This window comes from Callithrix jacchus, chromosome 6, assembly GCF_049354715.1.
Source record: "Callithrix jacchus isolate 240 chromosome 6, calJac240_pri, whole genome shotgun sequence".
NCBI classification, from domain to species: Eukaryota; Metazoa; Chordata; class Mammalia; order Primates; family Cebidae; genus Callithrix; species Callithrix jacchus.
Genome location: NC_133507.1, coordinates 133379468 through 133399792, shown reverse-complemented (window position 1 = coordinate 133399792; position 20325 = coordinate 133379468). Strand labels below are relative to the sequence as shown.

General features: G+C 35.0%; 1 protein-coding gene across 5 annotated transcripts in view; it reads left to right on the top strand.

The window, feature by feature from the left end:
• Positions 1-20325, top strand: part of ERBB4 (erb-b2 receptor tyrosine kinase 4) — a 1220557-nt gene that overhangs the window by 847917 nt on the left and 352315 nt on the right. For all 5 annotated transcript variants that reach the window (XM_035306587.3, XM_035306586.3, XM_008999419.5 and 2 more), the window contains exons 6-8: positions 8944-9062; positions 11672-11813; positions 19933-20046. In XM_035306587.3, coding sequence (XP_035162478.1) covers positions 8944-9062; positions 11672-11813; positions 19933-20046 — 375 coding nt within the window. The remainder of the gene's footprint in view (positions 1-8943; positions 9063-11671; positions 11814-19932; positions 20047-20325) is intronic.

The window sequence follows — 20325 nt, the reverse complement described above, 5'->3', positions numbered from 1 at the left end:
TCATTGTTCTCCTAGTATGATGCTCTGTGTTTTTTTAAATCTTAACATTCTGTGAGTATTTTCAATTTTTAAAAATATTTTTGAGACAGAATTACTAAATATTTATTATTTGAAAAAAATATTTAAAAATATTTTCTGCTGCATGGCCCAGGCTGGAGTGCAGTGATGTGATCTTGGCCCATTGCAACCTCAGTCTTCTGGGTTCAAGTGATTCTCCTGCCTCTGCCCAGCTAATTTTTGTATTTTTAGTAGATACAGGGTTTTGCATTGTTGGCCAGGCTGGTCTTGAACTCCTGGCCTGATCCCCCTGCCTCCGCTTCCCAAATGCTGGGCTTATAGGTGTGAGCCACCTCTGCTCCTGGCCCTAATATTCTCCTCTACAAATATTTTAGTAGAGGAAAATCTAGTATTTTCCTCTGCTATATTTTGGATAGGGAACTAGAATAAGTAAAGAAATAAGGTAATTTTTGTTTTTTTGGGTTTTTCTTGTTTTTCAACAGGGTTAGTTGTGGAAATGTCTATTATAATGTACAGCGATTTTAAAAATTTGAATACCAACTTTTCTATATTTCTTGGTTTGTGAAAGATCTATGATATAATTATTATAATTTTTTACTACTTTATCTGCAGCCTATCATTTATTGGCAGACTGTAAGGTGCAGACCTCAATTCTAATTTTTAAAAATATTCTTAAAAACACTATAGGCTTCTTATACAGATTCATATTCTTCCTTTATTGCTTTGAAATAATTATCTACAGGCCTATAAGGAATATGCAAAGTAACTTATATTAACCCTCAAGAATATTTTTATAGTTAATGTAACAGGGCGATATTTTTTGAATCCTGACTGACAAACTGTGGAGATGCTAATAGCCTATTAAGAAGGGAGAATTTCCCTGGTGGCCAAGTGTGTAGTTTAAAATCAGCTTTAAGATTCCTCAATGAATCATTGAACATGTTTTTATAAAATAGGTTGAATAAAACTTCATTAAGTAAACGAATAAAGCAGGTGGTGACAAAGAATGGATTAGACAAGATCCCTTACCTCTTTCACATAACTAACAATATTACCATGTCATAGTCCCTGGGTCACCAGGGATTTATCAGGTCAAACGTGATTAGTAGCTGCCAAATCTGAGCCAACTCTTATTAACTGACTCTGAATGTCATTTTCATTAAGGACTGTACAGGTATTTTCTGTGTTTTTCAGGGGCAACTACAGAGATGATTCTATTTTGGATTAAGCACTTATTTTACCTGTGGAGTACATACTTCATGGTATGTCCTGGTCCGTTCATCTAGAGTAACTATCACCAAACCAATTAGTAATTAGTAATAAAGAAAATTAGTTATATTTTATTTTGTGTTGTAAAAATGTGTATGATTGTGGTCATTTAGAAGCCCAGATACTTTTTGATGATTCCATTTTGCTAGGTCTAATTATTTTTTTTCACAAAAGACCTCTGAGAGCCTTTTTTTTTTGAGATGGAGTTTTGCTCTTGTTACCCAAGCTGGAGTGCAATGGCGCAATCTCGGCTCACTGAAACCTCTGCCTCCTGGGCTCAGGCAATTCTCCTGCCTCAGCCTCCTGAATAGCTGGGATTACAGGCATGCGCCACCATGCCCAGCTAATTTTTTGTATTTTTAGTAAGGCGGGGTTTCACCATGTTGACCAGGATGGTCTCGATCTCTTGACCTCGTGATCCACCCTCCTCGGTCTCCCAAAGTGCTGGGATTACAGGCTTGTTAGATCATACATTGTTGCTGGCTTAAAGAATTGAAAAGTCTTTAAAGTGCAAAATTATTTTCCTGTAAAAATTAGGATACAAACTTATGATGAGGTCTTACTCTGTGAAACAATAATTTTTGACTTATTTCTTCTGTGATGTAATGTGAAACAGGAAAGAGCATTCTAGTTTAAGATCTACCTACCTCTGCTTCTGCCTTTCCATCTATGGGAAACTTTTATTAGAAATAAGAGAGTGCCTTAGTACAGAAGTTTGGAAATATTGGCTTATAAAATCTACTTCTAAAAAAACTTAAGCCTCCAAATAAAAAATGAATTTTCTGACACCTTCCCCAGATTTTCAGAGTCAGAATTTAGGAGATGGGCCAGATATCTTTATTTTAAATCTTTCTATTTGGCTTTTAGAATCTACCTGCCCTTGGACACACAAATATGTTCAATTATTCTCTTTTGGAAGAATGAATAACAATGTATAGTTTGGCATTAGTTTCGTTGAACCTAATTTTTTTACAGTTTAACATGCTCTGTAAGTAATGCCTCTTCTTGGATGATGTGTGAGCTTTATGTGTTTCACTTCAAGAGTATCCCGTTGATAGCTTTCTAAAAGCATGTTACACAACCACCAAAGTGTTCAGTCTTTTAGTCACAATTTTATTGTTCATAGGAATAAACATTGAATCTTAGAGCTAGAGGGTACCTCTAGAGAACATTTCATCAACCCTCCTATCTTTAATTAAGTGGATGTCTAACACATTTAGAAGAGATTTCCCTTAAAATACTGACAAAAAACACTTAAGAAGCCCATTACAGTGTTTTTATCCTGGTAATAGTCAATAATTCTTCCTCACATCCAACCCGTATCACCTCTATTTTAACCCAAGTATTTCTCTTCCAGCTCAAACCATGAAGTGCGTAACTGAAAAATAGTGTCATAAAAACACTCCATTCAAATACTGTCTAGTTAATAAACACGATGTGTTTTATGAACACAATTAGTCAAAATTTTGTCAACAAAAATAATAAACACAGCATAGAGGTATGAGTCTTTGAATAAAAATTGAAATAAAATTTTAAAAATAAAATAAATATGCATTAAAATGTTCTTAGCAAGGGAATTGTGGGTTGCCCCAAGATACTTTTCATTCAGACAGCTGCTGGGTTAGAGAAGGGATGTTTTCTGATACCTCATTTATCCATAATGTTTGCCTTCAGAACCAGTGAGACAGCATTTCTATCAAAAATATAGATCATTTCTCTCCCAAATTTTCCTGTCTGCTTGCACATCAATTTTTGTTTGATTTTTCAGTTAGTGATAGAGAGCTTTACAACACAAATAGGAAATTAAAGCAGTCACCGTGACTAAGTTTCAGACAAGAAATAATCAGTCAATCAAATGATATAAATGACTTAAAATTTTTTCTCCCATTTGACTGGTTAAAATAAAGGTTCTCAACTTTAAACTGAATACTGGAATCCTTGGGAGCTTATTAAAACTACCAAAGCTCCTAGAAAATTGCCAGTGATTTTGATTTAATAGGAACTAGGTGATGCTCAGGCGTTGTATTTTTAAAACATATTCTATATTCTGCTACTCAATATGGGGTCTGTAGATGAGTAGGCAGAGATATTACCTGGGAGCTTATTAGAAATGGACAGTCTTGAGCCCCACTGATACTGACTGAATGAAAATTTTTACTTATATAATTCCAATATTCAAGTTTGAAAGACTCTGTTAAATGATCTAATATACGACCCAGTTCAGAACCACTAGGTGGAGAATGAAGAGAATTAAAAGGCACTGAAAGAGAGAAGATAGAGGAGAGAAGGAAGGAGATAGGGGAGGAGAAGGAGGTGTCAGAGTACAAAAAAACACAAAGACTTTGCCTAAATTTATCCTTATTTCTATAGTTAATGGGGGAACAGAGATCTTCTTGTCACTGTGATGTCAGTGCTCTGTTTTGCATTATTTATGAATATTCTTTGTCTTTTTTTGCTATTGTTGCTAGGAAGCAACAATAAGTGTTTAATTAGTAAATTGCCAAGCTTTTTCAAGTAAAATAAATTTGTTCTAAGGGAGTAACTTTAATCACAGTATTGATAATCATTATATTGAAAGAAGTAATTAAGCCATTTTTCTCATTTTTTAGATACTGATAAGATTAAGCTACTTAACAATTTTTTAATATTTTTTGACTTGATAAGATATTCTCTCAGCAGTACTGGCTTACCATGAAATGTTTGATTCCTTTAATGTTACCCAACTAATTCTCATGGATATTTTTAAAGGATTCACATTCCGCATGTCAAGTTTACTGACACGAATATAAGGAGTTTAACATCCCAGTATTTACCTTTTATATTAATCACATTTAGTGCATATCACCAATGATTAAGCTAGTTAATACTGGATGCAAATATTTTAATGCACCCAGTGAAGCAATTTAGAAGAGATACAAAATACAAGAAAAAAAATGTAATGAAATACTTGGGCAAGGATGGAATTAATAAAAACCAAAGCAATTATAAGTGAATGTTCCTGTGGAGGCTGACTTATCTCGTTGATTTCAGGAATTGTAGTTTTTGTTTTGTGTCTCCATCAAAATAAAATATGAGCATAATTTGATGAGTTTATTCACATTAAGTAATGTTTATTAATCAAAAAATGCTACTAAGTAAATTTACTCTATGATGCCCTTCCACCACTTGTCCTGCATGTTGCCTTGAATTGTGTAAAGGAGTATTTTTTTCTTGATACAAGTCTCATATAATCATATAAAGAAATATTTTTAACCCCATCACTGTTTAGAAATCAAGCTTATTGTTCGTTTGTGTGTGTGTGTGTGTGTGTGTGTGTGTGTGTGTTTGCCTACCTTTTATTTGTCTAAATGCTTCATGCTTCTTGAATTTTCATTTGGAATTAAGGGATGTAAAAATCTTGATAGTGAAACACCCTATATTTAATGTTGAATGTAATTTACATAAAAAATCAATTATAGACTATTTTTGGAAAATGAAAACCATAATTCTCTTTTAACATGTTAAATAAGAAGTATAGAATGCATCTGCATTTGGATAATAATTTAGAGAAATTTTTTGCATGTTTCTAAAATGAAATATAATATCTGAAATCAGAGTGCCCTGAAAAAATATGAAATATTTGACCACTATGTGGAAAAAGTTGCTATTGTCAAAAATTTAAAGTTAATTCAATACAAATGATTAAATAATTTAAAATGTCTTAATAGTTCCATAGTACAATAATTGCTGTGGAATCAAAGATTGTACTATGTTGAATTATATTTATAAAATACTATTTTCACATTTAAATAGTGTATTCAGAGAGAAATTTTAACATGAATGTTTAATAATTAATTTTAAACTAAATTCAGGGTTACTTGTCTTATCCATTATAATTATTTTCTTCATTGATTTTCTAATTTGGCAGGAAAAACCAAAGTAAATAAATAGACACTGAAACATTTTGTCTAGTTACTTTAAATCACTGTACAGTTAAAAATAAAAAGTAGCACTTAGACATATCTATGATTAAAATGTGATGTGACTTGTAAGATTGTTGACTCCATGCTATTGTTTCCCAGCCAAGCAATAGCTGTCAAATAGAAGCAAATTGATAAACTGTCCTGTGATAACACATTTCAAATCTAGTAATTTATTTATTTAACAAATGTCTGCTATTTTAATTAGTGACCGTTGATACATCAGAGCACTTTATTGAATCTAGAAGAGAAGAATTGTGCTTGAATTTATTCTGTACGATACTGTCTATTAAAAGTGTTTCCTTTAAAAAAGTTTTCTTTACATTGTATGAATTACTAATTAGGGCATCCAAAACATACTACTTGGTTAAAAGATAGAAATATCAATATAAGCATGATGTGTGACATGAAGAATTAATGAGTGGATATAAATTGTTTGGGTACATATGATATATGTATCATATACATATATATATATATCATATGTAGTGTGTATCCAATATAAATATAAATAAAACTATATAAATGCCCATTACAGTTCCAAACATAGCAATACACCAAGAAACAAAATAAATGTGATATAAGTTGTGAAGTATGTTAGATGGTAATTGATGCTGTAACAAAATACCGGAAGGAGGGGAGATGAAAGAAAGAAAGGGAACAAAGAAGAGAAAGGTTCATAAGGGGTCAGTTGATTGGGAAATATTCAGTGTTAAAGAGCGGCAGATTTTACTACAAAGGTGTGATTTGATCAAAGACTTAAAGAAGGTGAAGGGACAGGCCAAGAGGATTTATTATGTAGAATTTTGTACCAGAATATTAATAGAAGGAATAATTTATTTTGAAGTTTAATGTAACCCAAATTGCAAATACAAAGTATGCCTTCACAAATCCAGATGTAAAAAATTTATTATTTTCCAAATCTTCTATAAGCTTATGGTAAAAAAATAGCATGTAACCTTATTTTTACAAAATAAAAACAGGACAGAGGGTGAGTCCAAGTGCCATTTTAGTTTAAACTATATTTGATGTTTGCATTGATTGCACTGCATAGAGAATAATTAGGTAACACCAAATAGAATAATATTCTTCATATTCAATATTGTGCATTATTTTATGAATACCATCATCATGTTCAATGGAAGAGGATCCAAAGTAAAAATATGAAATCATGAAATAATCAACTGCAGAACTGAAGGAGCATTTAAATCTAATAATGGAAACTAACAATGATTTCAATTTATATGTATTTTTATATGATCTGTTTCTTAGCATTTTAATATCTATTTGTATTTCTTAGTGACCTACTTCTTTAACTCTCTATACCTTTTTATCTCTCTGATAAATATATTAAGCACCCCCAGAAGATACTGCCATTGAGTTAGCAATATACGACTTACCTATTGACTTGGAGGGATACTTACTTACTTTGTGTGTTAAGTAACAAACTTTGTATTTATTACTGAAGATTAAAACTTAAGTAATACAATAAACTTCAATAAACCCATAGTTTAGTGGGGGTTGAAGCAAACATGAAAAAAATACAATGTATAAGTGCAATGAAAATAAGTTGCTGAGCGCTGTTAATAGGGACCATGTAAAGCACTTTATACCTCTATATTTATCCTCAATCCTTTTAGATGGGTACTGATACTAACTCCATCTTAAAAATGGTGAAGTAAACTACAGAATGGTTAAATAACTTGCCCATATCACATGGATATATTTTGGATTTGAACCTAGATCTTCAGACTATCTAGATTGCTGCATTAACTTTCTATTCTTGATTGTTCAGAGGCAAGAGTGAGAAAATAACTCAGCTAGAAGCTGTGTCTGGAAAGGTTTCAGAGCAAGTATTTCCCACGCTGAGAAGCTAGGAAAAGCTTTTAACATGGAGAAATGCCTTGTGAAGATGCAATGAGAATCACAGCTGAATTGCAAGTGGTATTTCTATCTGACTGGATGTGAGAAACAGAATTAGAGTAATGAGATTCCTGGAAGGGTAGACATGGTGGTCAATTTATGGAGGACTTTTGTCTCTTGCTAAAGGCTTAATTATTAGTACAGGGATGGTCAGAAGTTTCATACTGGGAATCAACACTAATTTATAGGCATTGATTTGCAGTTTCAAACCATTACTTTCAGGGCCTTATGGAGGATTAACTGGAAAGAAAAGATGAGATCTGAGAAAACTTTTAGAACACTATGTAATAATTTAGAGATAGGCTTTTGAATAAAGTTGGAATAGAGAAGAGGGAAGGTACTGAGAAATATTTAGGAAACAATTGCTAATACTTGGCATTTTTATTAGGTATGAGAAGTGATGATGAGGGGATAGGAGACAGGAAATACATTGCAAATTGCTAGCAAGCTACTGTATATATGGTGCTTCCATTAATTGAGATAAGGGAACTTAGAGGAGAAATACACTCAGTAGTGGGTGTGGGAAGAAGAGTTACGTTCTGTGCTTTACACCTTGCATATCAAAATGGAGACTTGTGTAGACAGCTGGAAATACATGCTGCAGCTCCATAGAGAACTCAGTTCTGGATCTGAAAGTCATCGACTGTTGGTATGCTAAGTAGAAGATGAATGACTTACCCAGGAATGAGCCATAGTCCCCTCACCACCAAAAAATTGTCAAGAACACGTCTGGGGAATGCTAATGGTTACGAGGCAGAATCCTGGTAAGCAGCAACAAAGAAAGCTTAGAAGACCTATTTAAAAATGTAGGCAGAAACAAGGCTGAAGTGAAAATACAGAAACCATGAAATTATATACTATACATACCCTATAAAATTCATACCTTAAATAATCTAAAAATATTTTTTGGAATAAGTGAGATGAGCAGAATTTTGTCTCATTACTATAATTTTAAACCATAGTCTTTAGCATTGGTTTTACTAAAATATCCTTGATATGATGCTGTCAGCTTCGATTGAAGCATGTTAAAAAAAAGAGCAATGATACTTTTTGTTGTATTTACTATGAATGGCTTTCCTTCCTTCTTTCTTACTTTCCTTCCTCCCTTCCCTCCCCATCCCTCCCCTTCCCTTATTTTCTTGATTTTTCTCTTTCTTTCCTCATGTAAAATATTATGTGAATTAACTAAACATTTATGTGTTCCTTTCTACATTGACTACTGAAAATCTCAGACCCATTTCTGGGGACACCTTCTACTAGGAGCTTACTATACACATTGTATGAATTAACTTCACCTTTCCTAGCCTGCCAAATGTCTATTTAGTCATTTCTGTTTTTCTTTTATTAATTTTAGAGACAGAGTCATGCTGTGCTACCCAGGCTGGAGTGCAGCAACTATTCACAAGTGCAGTCATAGCCCACTGTACCCTTGAACTGCTGGCCTCAAGTAGTCCTCCTGTCTCAGCCTCCTAAGTAGTTGGGATTACAGGCATACTCCACTGTGCCTGGCTTCAAATTAGAATCTTTCTTGTTAAGTTGTATAATTGTCATCAAGCACTATAATTATTTGCTAAAACAAGAAAGAATATAAAAAAATAATTATATATTAATTTTGGAGATTTTATGTAACAATTTTGATCTAGTTGCAAACCTCATTTATTAAATGTTTGCTGAATTGAGTCAAAGAGGTTGAGAAATTGTAATTCCAGAACTCTGCTTATGAGTTTCTCTTGGTGGTAGACTTTGATCATAGTCCTATCTCGGTCTTCTGCAGTGACAAGGACGGTGTGTGCAGAACAATGTGACGGCAGATGCTACGGACCCTACGTCAGTGACTGCTGCCATCGAGAATGTGCTGGAGGATGCTCAGGACCTAAGGACACAGACTGTTTCGTATGTCTGCGATTTCTCTCTTTTATTATCCTGCTCCCCTTTCCCTCCCTATTTGGCTCAGGCATATTGAGTCTTTATCTTACTGCAATAAGATCAACTTTTGCCACTTGAGGATTAAGAAAAATGCTCAGCCCTCCTCGAAGTCATTCCCTCACTGAGTTGGCTATTAACTAGAACTGTTCTCTTGTGTTAAATGAATTGTATTTTCTGATATAATTTATATTACAAATGAGATTCACTGGAGAATATATTGAGATATCTTTTTAGAATCTAATAGCATCCTTTCAAGAAATGTAGTGATTAAGTGATTACCTGTTTATGTGGTTGCATCATTGAGTTCTGTGAGTGGGAGAAATTACATTTTATTTCCTGAACATAAATTTAAATATTATAGAGGATATATTTTTGAGTTTCAGTATTTTCTAGTTTATATTTTTAAAGGTAATATTTTTTAAAAATTTAGGATTTACAAATAGTTTGTTAGGGACAGTTTTTGATTATATTTTGATATCATATTCCTGACAGTACTCTTTGTTCTTTGGCATACATATCAGCAATTCTGAGTTTTATTAACTCAATTTCACATACAAAGAACACTGGTTTAATTTTAAAGTGAAAAATCATAAAAATACACAAATATTTTTATAGTTGAAAATGAACACAGACATTTTTTTCTCTCAAATATCCAGCAAATATATGTAGTAGAATTGAGCTTTAAAAAAAATAAAACTAATTTCAGAAATGAGTAAACTATATATTAAAGTTCTTATGATATAGACAGTAATTTCTTAGTATTATTAATATCATAAGAAATATTATCATCTACACTCATTCAATAGTGAAACAAAAATACATATTGCAGAAGTGGATAGGGAGGAAGAAGAAAAGGAAATAATGCTAAAAATTTAAAGGAGATACTCAGCAAGTCTTGAACTGAGAACCTTCCTCTGTCTATCATCAGACATAGGATGGAAGCTTGATTATAAAGGACGTCGAACACTGCAGGTATTGTATTACAATTCCAAAACAACAACAATAAACAGCAATAGCAACAACTCTCAGAAGTTTTGCAATGCAATTTTTTTCATAGTTCCATTATCATGATATGCACAGTATTGAGTGAACTTCAAATTATCACTCCATTACTTTTATAGAATGGTCCAGTGATTCCAATTTGGCTTTTGGTACAAAATGTTCAAATACCAGACTAAGGCCATAGTGTAAGTTACATTGTTTTGTATGCTGTCTGAAAGGTAAATTTGTTTTATTCCTCTGACTTATGTTTCTTTGTTCCCAAGCAATCTGTGTACAACATTGCATAAAATATGTTAGTAAAGCAATTATAAGGACACAAGAAGTTTTATAGCCATAAATTAAAACTTACTGAATTTTCTAGATTGTTTTTTAATGGATTCTTCCTAGAATGTGTCATCTTAGTGAATAATGTATCATCAGTAAGTCTCGTTCTGATTATGCATCTAGTAGACCATCATCAGGGAATTGTCATGTTTATGATAAAGTGCTTGCTAAAACAACAATTGATGAAGCAAATGTTTTGAGGAAACCAAATAGATTAATGCTTATTAATAACCATATGTACTATTTATGATTAAATGTAAATCATAGCTTGAGTTCAGATTAGCTTGCTTTCCAAGTCCTAAATTATTCCTAAAATGGCTTGATTTCTTAATGAAAAGAATTAACTCATCCACACTTTTGTTAATCACATGTTTATATAGATTAATACACATATTCTGTTTTTATATCAACTACCTACCTCTCAGGTGATAAAATTGTTTTTAATTCTTCTCAAATGAATTTGAAAATATTAATAAATTGAGTTCTTAATATAAATATGTGAGTCAGCAGAGATGAACTTACTTCTACATGATGGCTTTTACTGAATGGAGTGCCATTAGGAAAAAAGCCATACTAGAAATTACATCATATTATTTAATTATAAGCTAATTATAGCTAGTTATCTCTTTACATTTTGGCATTACATATACCATATTTGTATTTGGCTAGTCACCAACCAGAGCCTTTTCTTTAAGTCCAATATAAATGACCATCACAATGTTTTCTTACTAGACAATGGTGATAATTGACCTTTACATGTCATGTGAGACATGGAACTCTTTAAAATACCAGCTCTTATTGACTTCACCCACACATTTTGAACCAGCACTTCCTGCTCATTGCTGGGAAGCTGGACTGGATGATGACTAGCTCAAGTGAATGTCTACCCTGTAGAATTAGGGATTTGGTTGCAAGTGCTGTACTCTAAGACTAAACATAAATGCTTTGAGTAAGTGTAAACTTTAATAATTTTTCACTGTTAGCTAACCTTAAACCAATTCTCAATTTAGAAATTACTAGATACATATTAATCACTTCGAGCATCAGTAACCATAAATGACCTATTTAGTGACACTGCAAAAAAAATTTATGAAATTTAAGAAACATAAATGACTCTAAAATTATCAATTTTTTTAGTATTATGGAGTAATTATATACTAAGGAAACAAGTTTTGCATATTTGGCAGTGTTTTATTAACAAGTATTAGGAAGTTTACTTGTAAATGAAAGTAATGTTTGCTATGTTGCAGGCCTGCATGAATTTCAATGACAGTGGAGCATGTGTTACTCAGTGTCCCCAGACCTTTGTCTACAATCCAACCACCTTTCAACTGGAGCACAATTTCAATGCAAAGTACACATATGGAGCATTCTGTGTCAAGAAATGTCCACGTAAGTAACAGAATAAGAATAACCAAATTAATTAGGTATGTTAGTTTATTTTAATTTGAAACTTGTAAGAATATTGTTAAGTACTTTGGGTATAGGTGGGTATAGGTACTATTACCGCCATTTTATAAATAAGGAAACTAAACCAAAAATTTAAAGTGGTTGGTGTAAAGTTCCATAGTAAAAGAATGACATGTTTGAGGTTATAAAACTCTTACTGTTTTTACTATACCACAACATTTTTGCCTGTCATACCACTTCTCCGAAAAGTAATTAGTTAAGTGGCAGCAAGCTATGTAATGAATAGGGTCTGATTCTTATAATAATGGATTTTTGCCTAAAGTTGCTTCTGATTCCTTATTTGTAACTAGAATATTTAGCATTATAATTTTAATATCAAATTAACCTTAAATGACACACACACACACACACACACACACACAGATATATATATATATATATAAAGAGGGAGAGAGAGAGAGAGAGAGAGAGATTTAATAGCAAATTAACCTTAAAACATATATATAAAGGGTATGTTAAAGGATCTTAAAGAAATTGATAACATCCTGAGGATTCAAAATGAACAGCTTAACTTTCATCAGATATTCAGGATAATATATTGATATGTACTTGAATCTTTTTTTTTTTTTTTTTTTTGCTTTGAGTGACCAATGAGACATTTCCTGTTGGAAAGGCAAAAAAAAAAAAATCACTATATATGTTTATATACTCATTTAAAAGAGTTTTTTATAGTCTGTACCATACATGTAATGTGACTTACTTCACTTGTATGTGATACAGTAGGAAGTACAGGCTGAGCATCCATAATCCAAAAATCCAAAATCTGAAATGTTCAAAAAGTTGAAAGCTTTAGAGTGCTGACATGATGTCACAAATGGAAACTTCCATACCAGACCTCATGTGATGGGTCACAGTCAAAATGTACACGACACAGTTTATTTAGTGTTCCCAAAAGAGGGAAAAAGAAACACACTCTCAGCCCCTTTCAACTGTGATGTATCTTTTCAATGTATACCCAGATTTCCCCAGGGAAGCATACCCACAAAGGGTAATAAAATGGCTCATGTGCAGGCCAGACACACCGATGTGAAGTTTTCCAAAATACCCCACATGGAGCCAATACCTTTGTGCATTACTCACTGGGTTTTGTTGCTTATTCTATGCTCTGACGTGTTAAGATACTGTTGAAAATGTCAAAAAGGCCTGCAGCTATCCCTCTGGGTAAGAGTGGTAAGAATAAGCAGAAACATTTATGTTTATCTGTAGCACAGAAAGTCAAGCTTTTGGAGAAATGGGAGAATGGTGTAAGTGTGCAACATCATAGAGAAGAGTACAGTGTTGGAATGAACACTCTGTGTGACCTGAAGAAACAGAAGGATAAACTGTTGGAGTCCTATGCTAAAAATGACAAACAGAAGCTAATGAAAAATAGAATAACACTGGGTAAAGCTAATAATGAAGATCTTGCTTGTGTATTGAAAGAGTGAATTTGTCAGCATGTAGCTGAACATATGCCACATAATGATAAGCTGATCATGAAACAAGCAAAGATCTAGCACAATGAACTGAAAGTTGAAGAGAACTGTAAATATTCAACAGGCTGGCCACAGAAATGTAAGAAAAGACATGACATTAAATCTTTAGAGATTCATGGTGACAAAACATCTGCTGTTCATGAAGCAGTGAAAAATTTATCAATGAGTTTGCCCAGGTCATCACTGATAAATATCTGACAGCAGGACAATTCTGTGAATCTGATGCAACATCACTGTTTCGGCATTGTTCCTCCAGAAAAACACTGACCACAGTTCATTAGACAGCCACTGCAGGAATTAAGGATGCCAAAGATAGAATAACTGTGCTGGAATGTGCTAATGCAGCAGGCACACATCAATGTAAACTTGCTATGGTAGGCGAAAGGTTGCCTCCTCACTGTCTCCAAAGAGAACTTCTTACCAGTCAATGATGAGGCTACCAAAAATGCATAGGTTACCAGAACAACTTTTCTTATTGACTTCACCCAAACATTTTGAACCAGCACTTTCTGCTCAGTGCTGGGAATTTGGACTGGGTGATGACTATGAGATTTTGTTTTTTCTTGACAACTGTTCTACTCATCCTGTAGCTGAAACTCTCATCAGAAATAATGTTTATGCCATGTACATTCCCCCAAATATGACTTCATTAATTCAGCCATGTAACCAGACTATTCTTCATTATAGTCTGAAGAATAAATGAAGAGTAAATGCAAAAACACTTTTTCCCCCTTTTTGAGACAGAGTCTCTCTCTGTCTCCCAGGCTGGAGTGCAGTGGTGCAGATCTTAGCCCACTGCAACCTCTACCTCCCAGGTTCAAGAGATTCTCCTGCCTCAGCCTTCCGAGTAGCTGAGACTACAGGCACTTGCTACCACAACTGGCCAATTTTTTGTATTTTTAGTAAAGACAGGGTTTCATTGTTTTAGCCAGGATGATCTTGATCTCCTGACCTCGAGATCTGCCCACCTTGGCCTCCCAAAGTGCTGAGATTACAGGCATGAGCAGCATGCTAGCAGCAGTGAACAGAGGCCTGGGTGTGGGAAGGTTTTCAAAAGGAGCTTAGCATGAAGAATGCTGTATATGCTGTTGTCAGTGCTTGGAACACAGTAACTAAAGACACAGTTTTGCATGCCTGGTACAACCTCTGACCTGTGACTATGTTCAGGGAAAAGGTAGTTACTTGGAAAGATTCCCTATGCCAAGTAAGAAGAAAAAATATCTTCAGAGTCCCTCAGTAAGCTGGAAGAAGTGGATATCACAGAAGTGTTTAACATTGATAACGAGTTGTTCCTTCATTGACTGATGGTGAAATAGCAGAAGTGGCTCTGAATAAAAGCGATTGTGGTAATAGTGACAGTTAAGATGTTTTAATATTACATAAAAAGATCCTAGAGATGACTTGATGAAAATGTGTTACGAGCTTATTGAAGGACTAGGGCATGGTGCATTCATAACAGAACATGATTCATAAAATCATGTGAGTTTATGCAATTAAAACGAGACTTCTAAGACAAAATTCATTGTTAGTAAGGCAGATGACCCTGGAGGAAACATTTTAGAAAGCCATCCAAGCAGAAAGCCTCCTTATCCCTGTAGGACCCATTCCCTGATTCCTCTCCTGTTTCTGATGTTTCTTTGAACCTAAGAAAACACAGTGTATAGTAACCTTTTAATCAAAACACAGCATCATAGGTGGACACTAAAAGCCTGCATTGTTTGTTGTTGCTCTTGTTTCACAGCTGATACAGGTATTCTGGTGATTCTACTGTGATACCTAGTTATTCTGAGCACAATATCTTTTCACTGTGTTAGTGGTATACCTTTTTTTTAACTTTTACATATTTATGTGTGAATAAGTGTAAGAATATGATGGCTTATCAGTAGTATATAAATTTAGATACATGAATGATGGTGATGCCAAATAACCACAGATTGTCCATGCAGGTGGCTGAGATAGTAACACCTTTATTTCTGATGGTTCAATGTACACAAAGTATCTTTCACACAAAAAATTACTTAAAATATTGTATAAAAGTACCTCAGGTCATATGTAAAGGTATACGTGATTCATAAAACTGAATATTGTTTTTAGACTTGGGTCTAAGCCCCAAGGTATTTCATTATGTTTATGCAAATATTACAAAATCCCCAAAATTCTGAAATCTGAAACACTTCTGGTCCCAAGCATTTTGGATAAGGGATACTCAATCTGTATAAGGGACATGGGATTAGAGTGTCTATGGATTGTGGCTTTGTCTCCTTATTAGTTACATGATTTTTAAATAAAACATTTAGTTCTCTGTTCTCTCTTCTTTAAGATGTGGGTTATAAAAATTATATCTCTGGCCAGGTGCAGTGGCTCATGACTGTATTCCTAGCACTTTGGAAGGCTGAGGCAGGTGGATCACATGAGGTCAGGAGTTCGAGACCAGCCTGGCCAACATAGTTAAATCTGGTGTCTACTAAAAATACAAAAATTAGCCGGGTGTGTTAGCACACACCTTTAATCACAGCTATTTGGGAGGCTGAGGTAGGAGAATGCTTGAACCTTGGAGGCAGAGGTTGCAGTGAGCTGAGATCATGCCATTGCACTCCAGCCTGGGCAAAAAGGACAAAACTCTGTCTTAAAAATAAATGTATTTATTTTCCTTCCCTGCTTTCCAAAGTCATTATAACAATCAAAGAGACAGGTAGGATATAAGGATGAGAGGGATAGATGTTTTATTTTTATTTTTGGAGACAGAGTCTTGATCCACCCAGGCTGGAGTGTAATGGCCCAATCTTGGCTCACTACAACCTCCACCTCCCAGGTTCAAGTGATTTCCCTGCCTCAGGCTCCTGAGTGGCTGGGATTTCAGGCACATGCCACCAAGCACAGCTAATTTTCGTATTTTTAGTAGAGTCAGGGTTTCACCATGTTGGCTAGGCTGGTCTTGAAGTACTGACCTCAGGTGATCTACCTGCCTTGGCCTCCCAAATTGCTGGGATCACAGGCATGAGCCACCATGTCTGGCTAAGAGGAGTAGATTATTTAAAAAGGATTTGAAGCCCGGGCGCAGTGGCTCATGCCTATAATCCCAGCACTTTGGGAGGCTGAGGTGGGTGGATCACGAGGTCAAGAGATCGAGACCATCCTGGTCAACAAGGTGAAACCCCGTCTCTACTATAAATACAAAAAATTAGCTGGGCGTGGTGGTGCATGCCTGTAGTCCCAGCTACTTGGGAGGCTGAGCCAGGAGAATTGCTTGAACCCAGGGGGCGGAGGGTGCAGTGAGCTGAGATTGTGCCATTGCACTCCAGCCTGGGTAACAAGAGCAAAACTCCATCTCAAAAAAAAAAAAAAGGCTTTGAAAACACAATTCTAGTCATTATTATGAAAGATGTTCATATTCATTTAAAAAATTGTGCTTTGACTTCTTTATATCTATGTAAATTTAATATGTCTCTTAATTAGCACTTTAAAGTCACAGACCTACTAACTCTAAGACAGCAAAGATTTCACATCTTAAATTTTTAATATTCACACCAGTGCTTTTCATCTAATACCCTCTTATCTAAAGTTACCTTATATGTCACCATCTACCATCCTTACAAAACTGAGGACTTGGCAGTATTGTAGGATGGGGCTAGATGATCATATTTTTCCTCTTTTTAGACACATGTTATGCTCCTACCTACTCTACTACTTTCAAATTATGATGCCTTCCCCCAAAACAGTCAAAACTATGCTTTCTTGGAGTTTTTTGGTTCTCTCACTTTTATTCTAGTCCTGAGGTTGAAGCCCAAGGGTTGGGCTAGAGCAGAAGTACCAGGTAAATTTGAACTAGGGAATTCCCCTTTTCTTTACTATATCCTTTGCAGTGGTTCACCTGAAGGCTGTCAGTTCCAAACCATAGCAAGTAGCAAGTAACTAAATATGAAGACCTATTGTATAAAATTATATGGCTTGTTCACTTTAAATGTGATAGCTTACCGTCTTCCTTTCTCACATTAGTTTACGTATCTCAAACTACAGACTCATTTAAACACTTCAGTATTTATCTATGAAAAAATTTAAATCTCTGATGGGCCTGGCTTACAAGGCTTGGTTTGCCAAATTGAAGCTTTCTTGGGAAAACAAGGACATTAAGCTTCTAAATGCAGGTCTACATTTCCTAGTCCAGTATTCTGAAATCAAAAACTCCAAACATATATTTTCTGAAACTCATTTGGCTAAAAAAGTTGAATCTAAGTGATATAAGGCTAATTATAACATTTATCTATTCCGTTTGGCAGAATTGGGAAAGTGTTTCATTGTAGCATATTTTTCAAGATGCATTAATTTGTTCTTATGCTGCTATAAAGAAATACCTGAGAGTGGGTAATTGTTAATCAAAAGAGGTGAAATTGGCTCATGGTTCTGCAAGCTATACAGGAAGCATGAGGGATTCTGGGGAGGGCTCAGGAAATTTTCAATCACAGTGAAGGTGAAGGGGATGCAAGCGTGTCTTACATAGCCAGAGCAAGAAGAGAGAGACAGGAGGTGTTACACACATTTAAACAACCAGAGCTCATGCTAACTCACTCTTGCCATGACAACACCAAGGGGTTAGTGTTAAACCATGAGAAGCTGCCCCCATGATTCAGTCACCTCCCACCAGGTCCCACCTCCAATACTGGGGATTATAATTCCACATAAGATTTGGGTGGGAACATAGATCCAAACCATATCACAAGAGCTTGAAGAAAGAATGGCTATTTAATATCATGTATGTACCTGTTGCAGGTTGTGTTCCCCTGAGACAGAGAATAGGTTATTAAGGAACAGTCTCAAAATTAACACTTTTTGGGGAAGGAAAGAAAGCAAGATTGGATTTGCTTTAAACAAAGTGCCTGTTTGTTGTGGTGGATGCTTTCATGTGGATGTTCACTTGGAATCCAAATTTGTTTCATACTTTGTGCCCACTCACATGGATTCACACATGTCTCCTTGCCCCAGATTCCCTTCCTTCTCAAATTTTCCAGTATTTATTCTCTCAGGACAAGCTCGTGAGTTCATAGATATTCTAAGCTCAGGCTACTTCTTTTTTTAGACAAATGAGTAATCAGTTTCCCTACCTAGAATTATGTCCTTCAGTAAGATTTTCTCTTGTCTCTGTTTCAAGTCCACTTGTAGGTGAGACTGGAGACAGAGAAGCTGCCATCGATTGTCAGCTAATACCCACATAGCAAGTCTAGTTTATGTCTTACTCTGTTAGCTTGTCCTAAGTGACTTCTCTCAGCCCCCACACAGCCACAGGTATGAGCTGACTGAGAGCGGCAAGCTCAGTGGTGGATGGCATGCAGGGGGTTAACCATTTGCTTATGAAATTTACTCCTGCTTCTGCCCTTACTCATATCCTACTTTAATTTTACAATGGAATTCTGCTGGACCTGGCCGGTATGATAACATTGTGACATGATAACAAAACCCTGTTTATGATAGGCAATGCTGGCTACAAGGTCTGACCCAAGATCCATCTCTACCAGGACCCAGAAGCATGTCAAATGCTGTTTATTAAATGGCGTACAATCCTGTGCTACAGGTTTGTAACCTAGAAACCTAGAAGCTCTAGAAACCTAGAAGTCTCTGTTGTGATGGTCTAATGAAATTTGTCATAACTCTACATGGCATATTTTCCCACTGTAGATACTCCCAATGTCATAGACCCTCTTGGATTTTACGGCCCAAGTAGCAAAATTGCTTGCATCACAACCTAACCTACATTATATTCCTTTTCTGCTTTGGGCACCTCTCAAGGCTGTAAGCATTCCACAACATTGCATCTTGTACCAGAGCAATGTTCCCAAGCATGGAAGGATGTTACTTTTTGTTGTTTTAAAACCAGAGTGGCCTACCAGGTATTGTGTTCCTATGTATTATGAGAGCCTTTAGATGTAATAATTTGTCCTTTACTTTGGAGGGGATTTCTGGCATATCCCAGGTCACTGGACATTTGATCCAAGTATTAGGTAATAAAATGCTCCTTGTCTATTTGATAAACCTTTTCTAAAGTACTACCCTTTCCAATTTTATTTTGTTTCCTCCTAAAAATGTGAGAAAGTTTTTGTGGTACTCCATTGAAAAAAAGAACACATTTTAAGCATTTTCTCCTGGATATGAAATGTATTCTCTTGATCCAAGGCAGTTCAACTTAAGCTTCATTTGTGCTTCATGAACATGAAGTATTTTAGACTGCAGACTTGCATGATGGCATGAAATGAAGTGGAACTATTGGAAAACACAAGCTAAATGCCATGTAGTTTCCTAAGTATATAAATGAAATCTACTCTATCTTGGGGGCAATTCAGGATGTGGAGCAGTAACCAAGCAAGTACTAGCTGTTGATAACATACATTGCATTTGACTGGAAATATGATTTCAGGTTGGGATAATTAAACAAAGTGTTGTTTAAGGGGAATATGCATAAACACTATCGATGATGCTAATCATTTTCAAACCTTAAAATATCTTGTTTTGATCTTGTTTGCTGAATGTTAACATTATTGCTTATTTTGCCTTTTAAAAAACAAAAACAAAAACAGATAACTTTGTGGTGGATTCCAGTTCTTGTGTGCGTGCCTGCCCTAGTTCCAAGATGGAAGTAGAAGAAAATGGGATTAAAATGTGTAAACCTTGCACTGATATTTGCCCAAAAGGTAAGTGGTAGCTCAGATTATTTAGCTGGAACTGGGCCTATATAACAAGGATTTTAATTCACTTTTTAACATAAACCCACCCCCACAACCAAACCTGCCCACACATGCTTTCCAAGATTGTGGACAGTTCCTCAAAATATCAACTTTTATAACACTGTATATTATTCAGTTTTAATTAAATCTATGAAAATGGTCCAGAAAAAAACTCAGAGGTAACATTGATAGGAACTCAGAAATAAAGTTACATGTTATTCTGTCAATAGCAAATCTTAAAAGCTT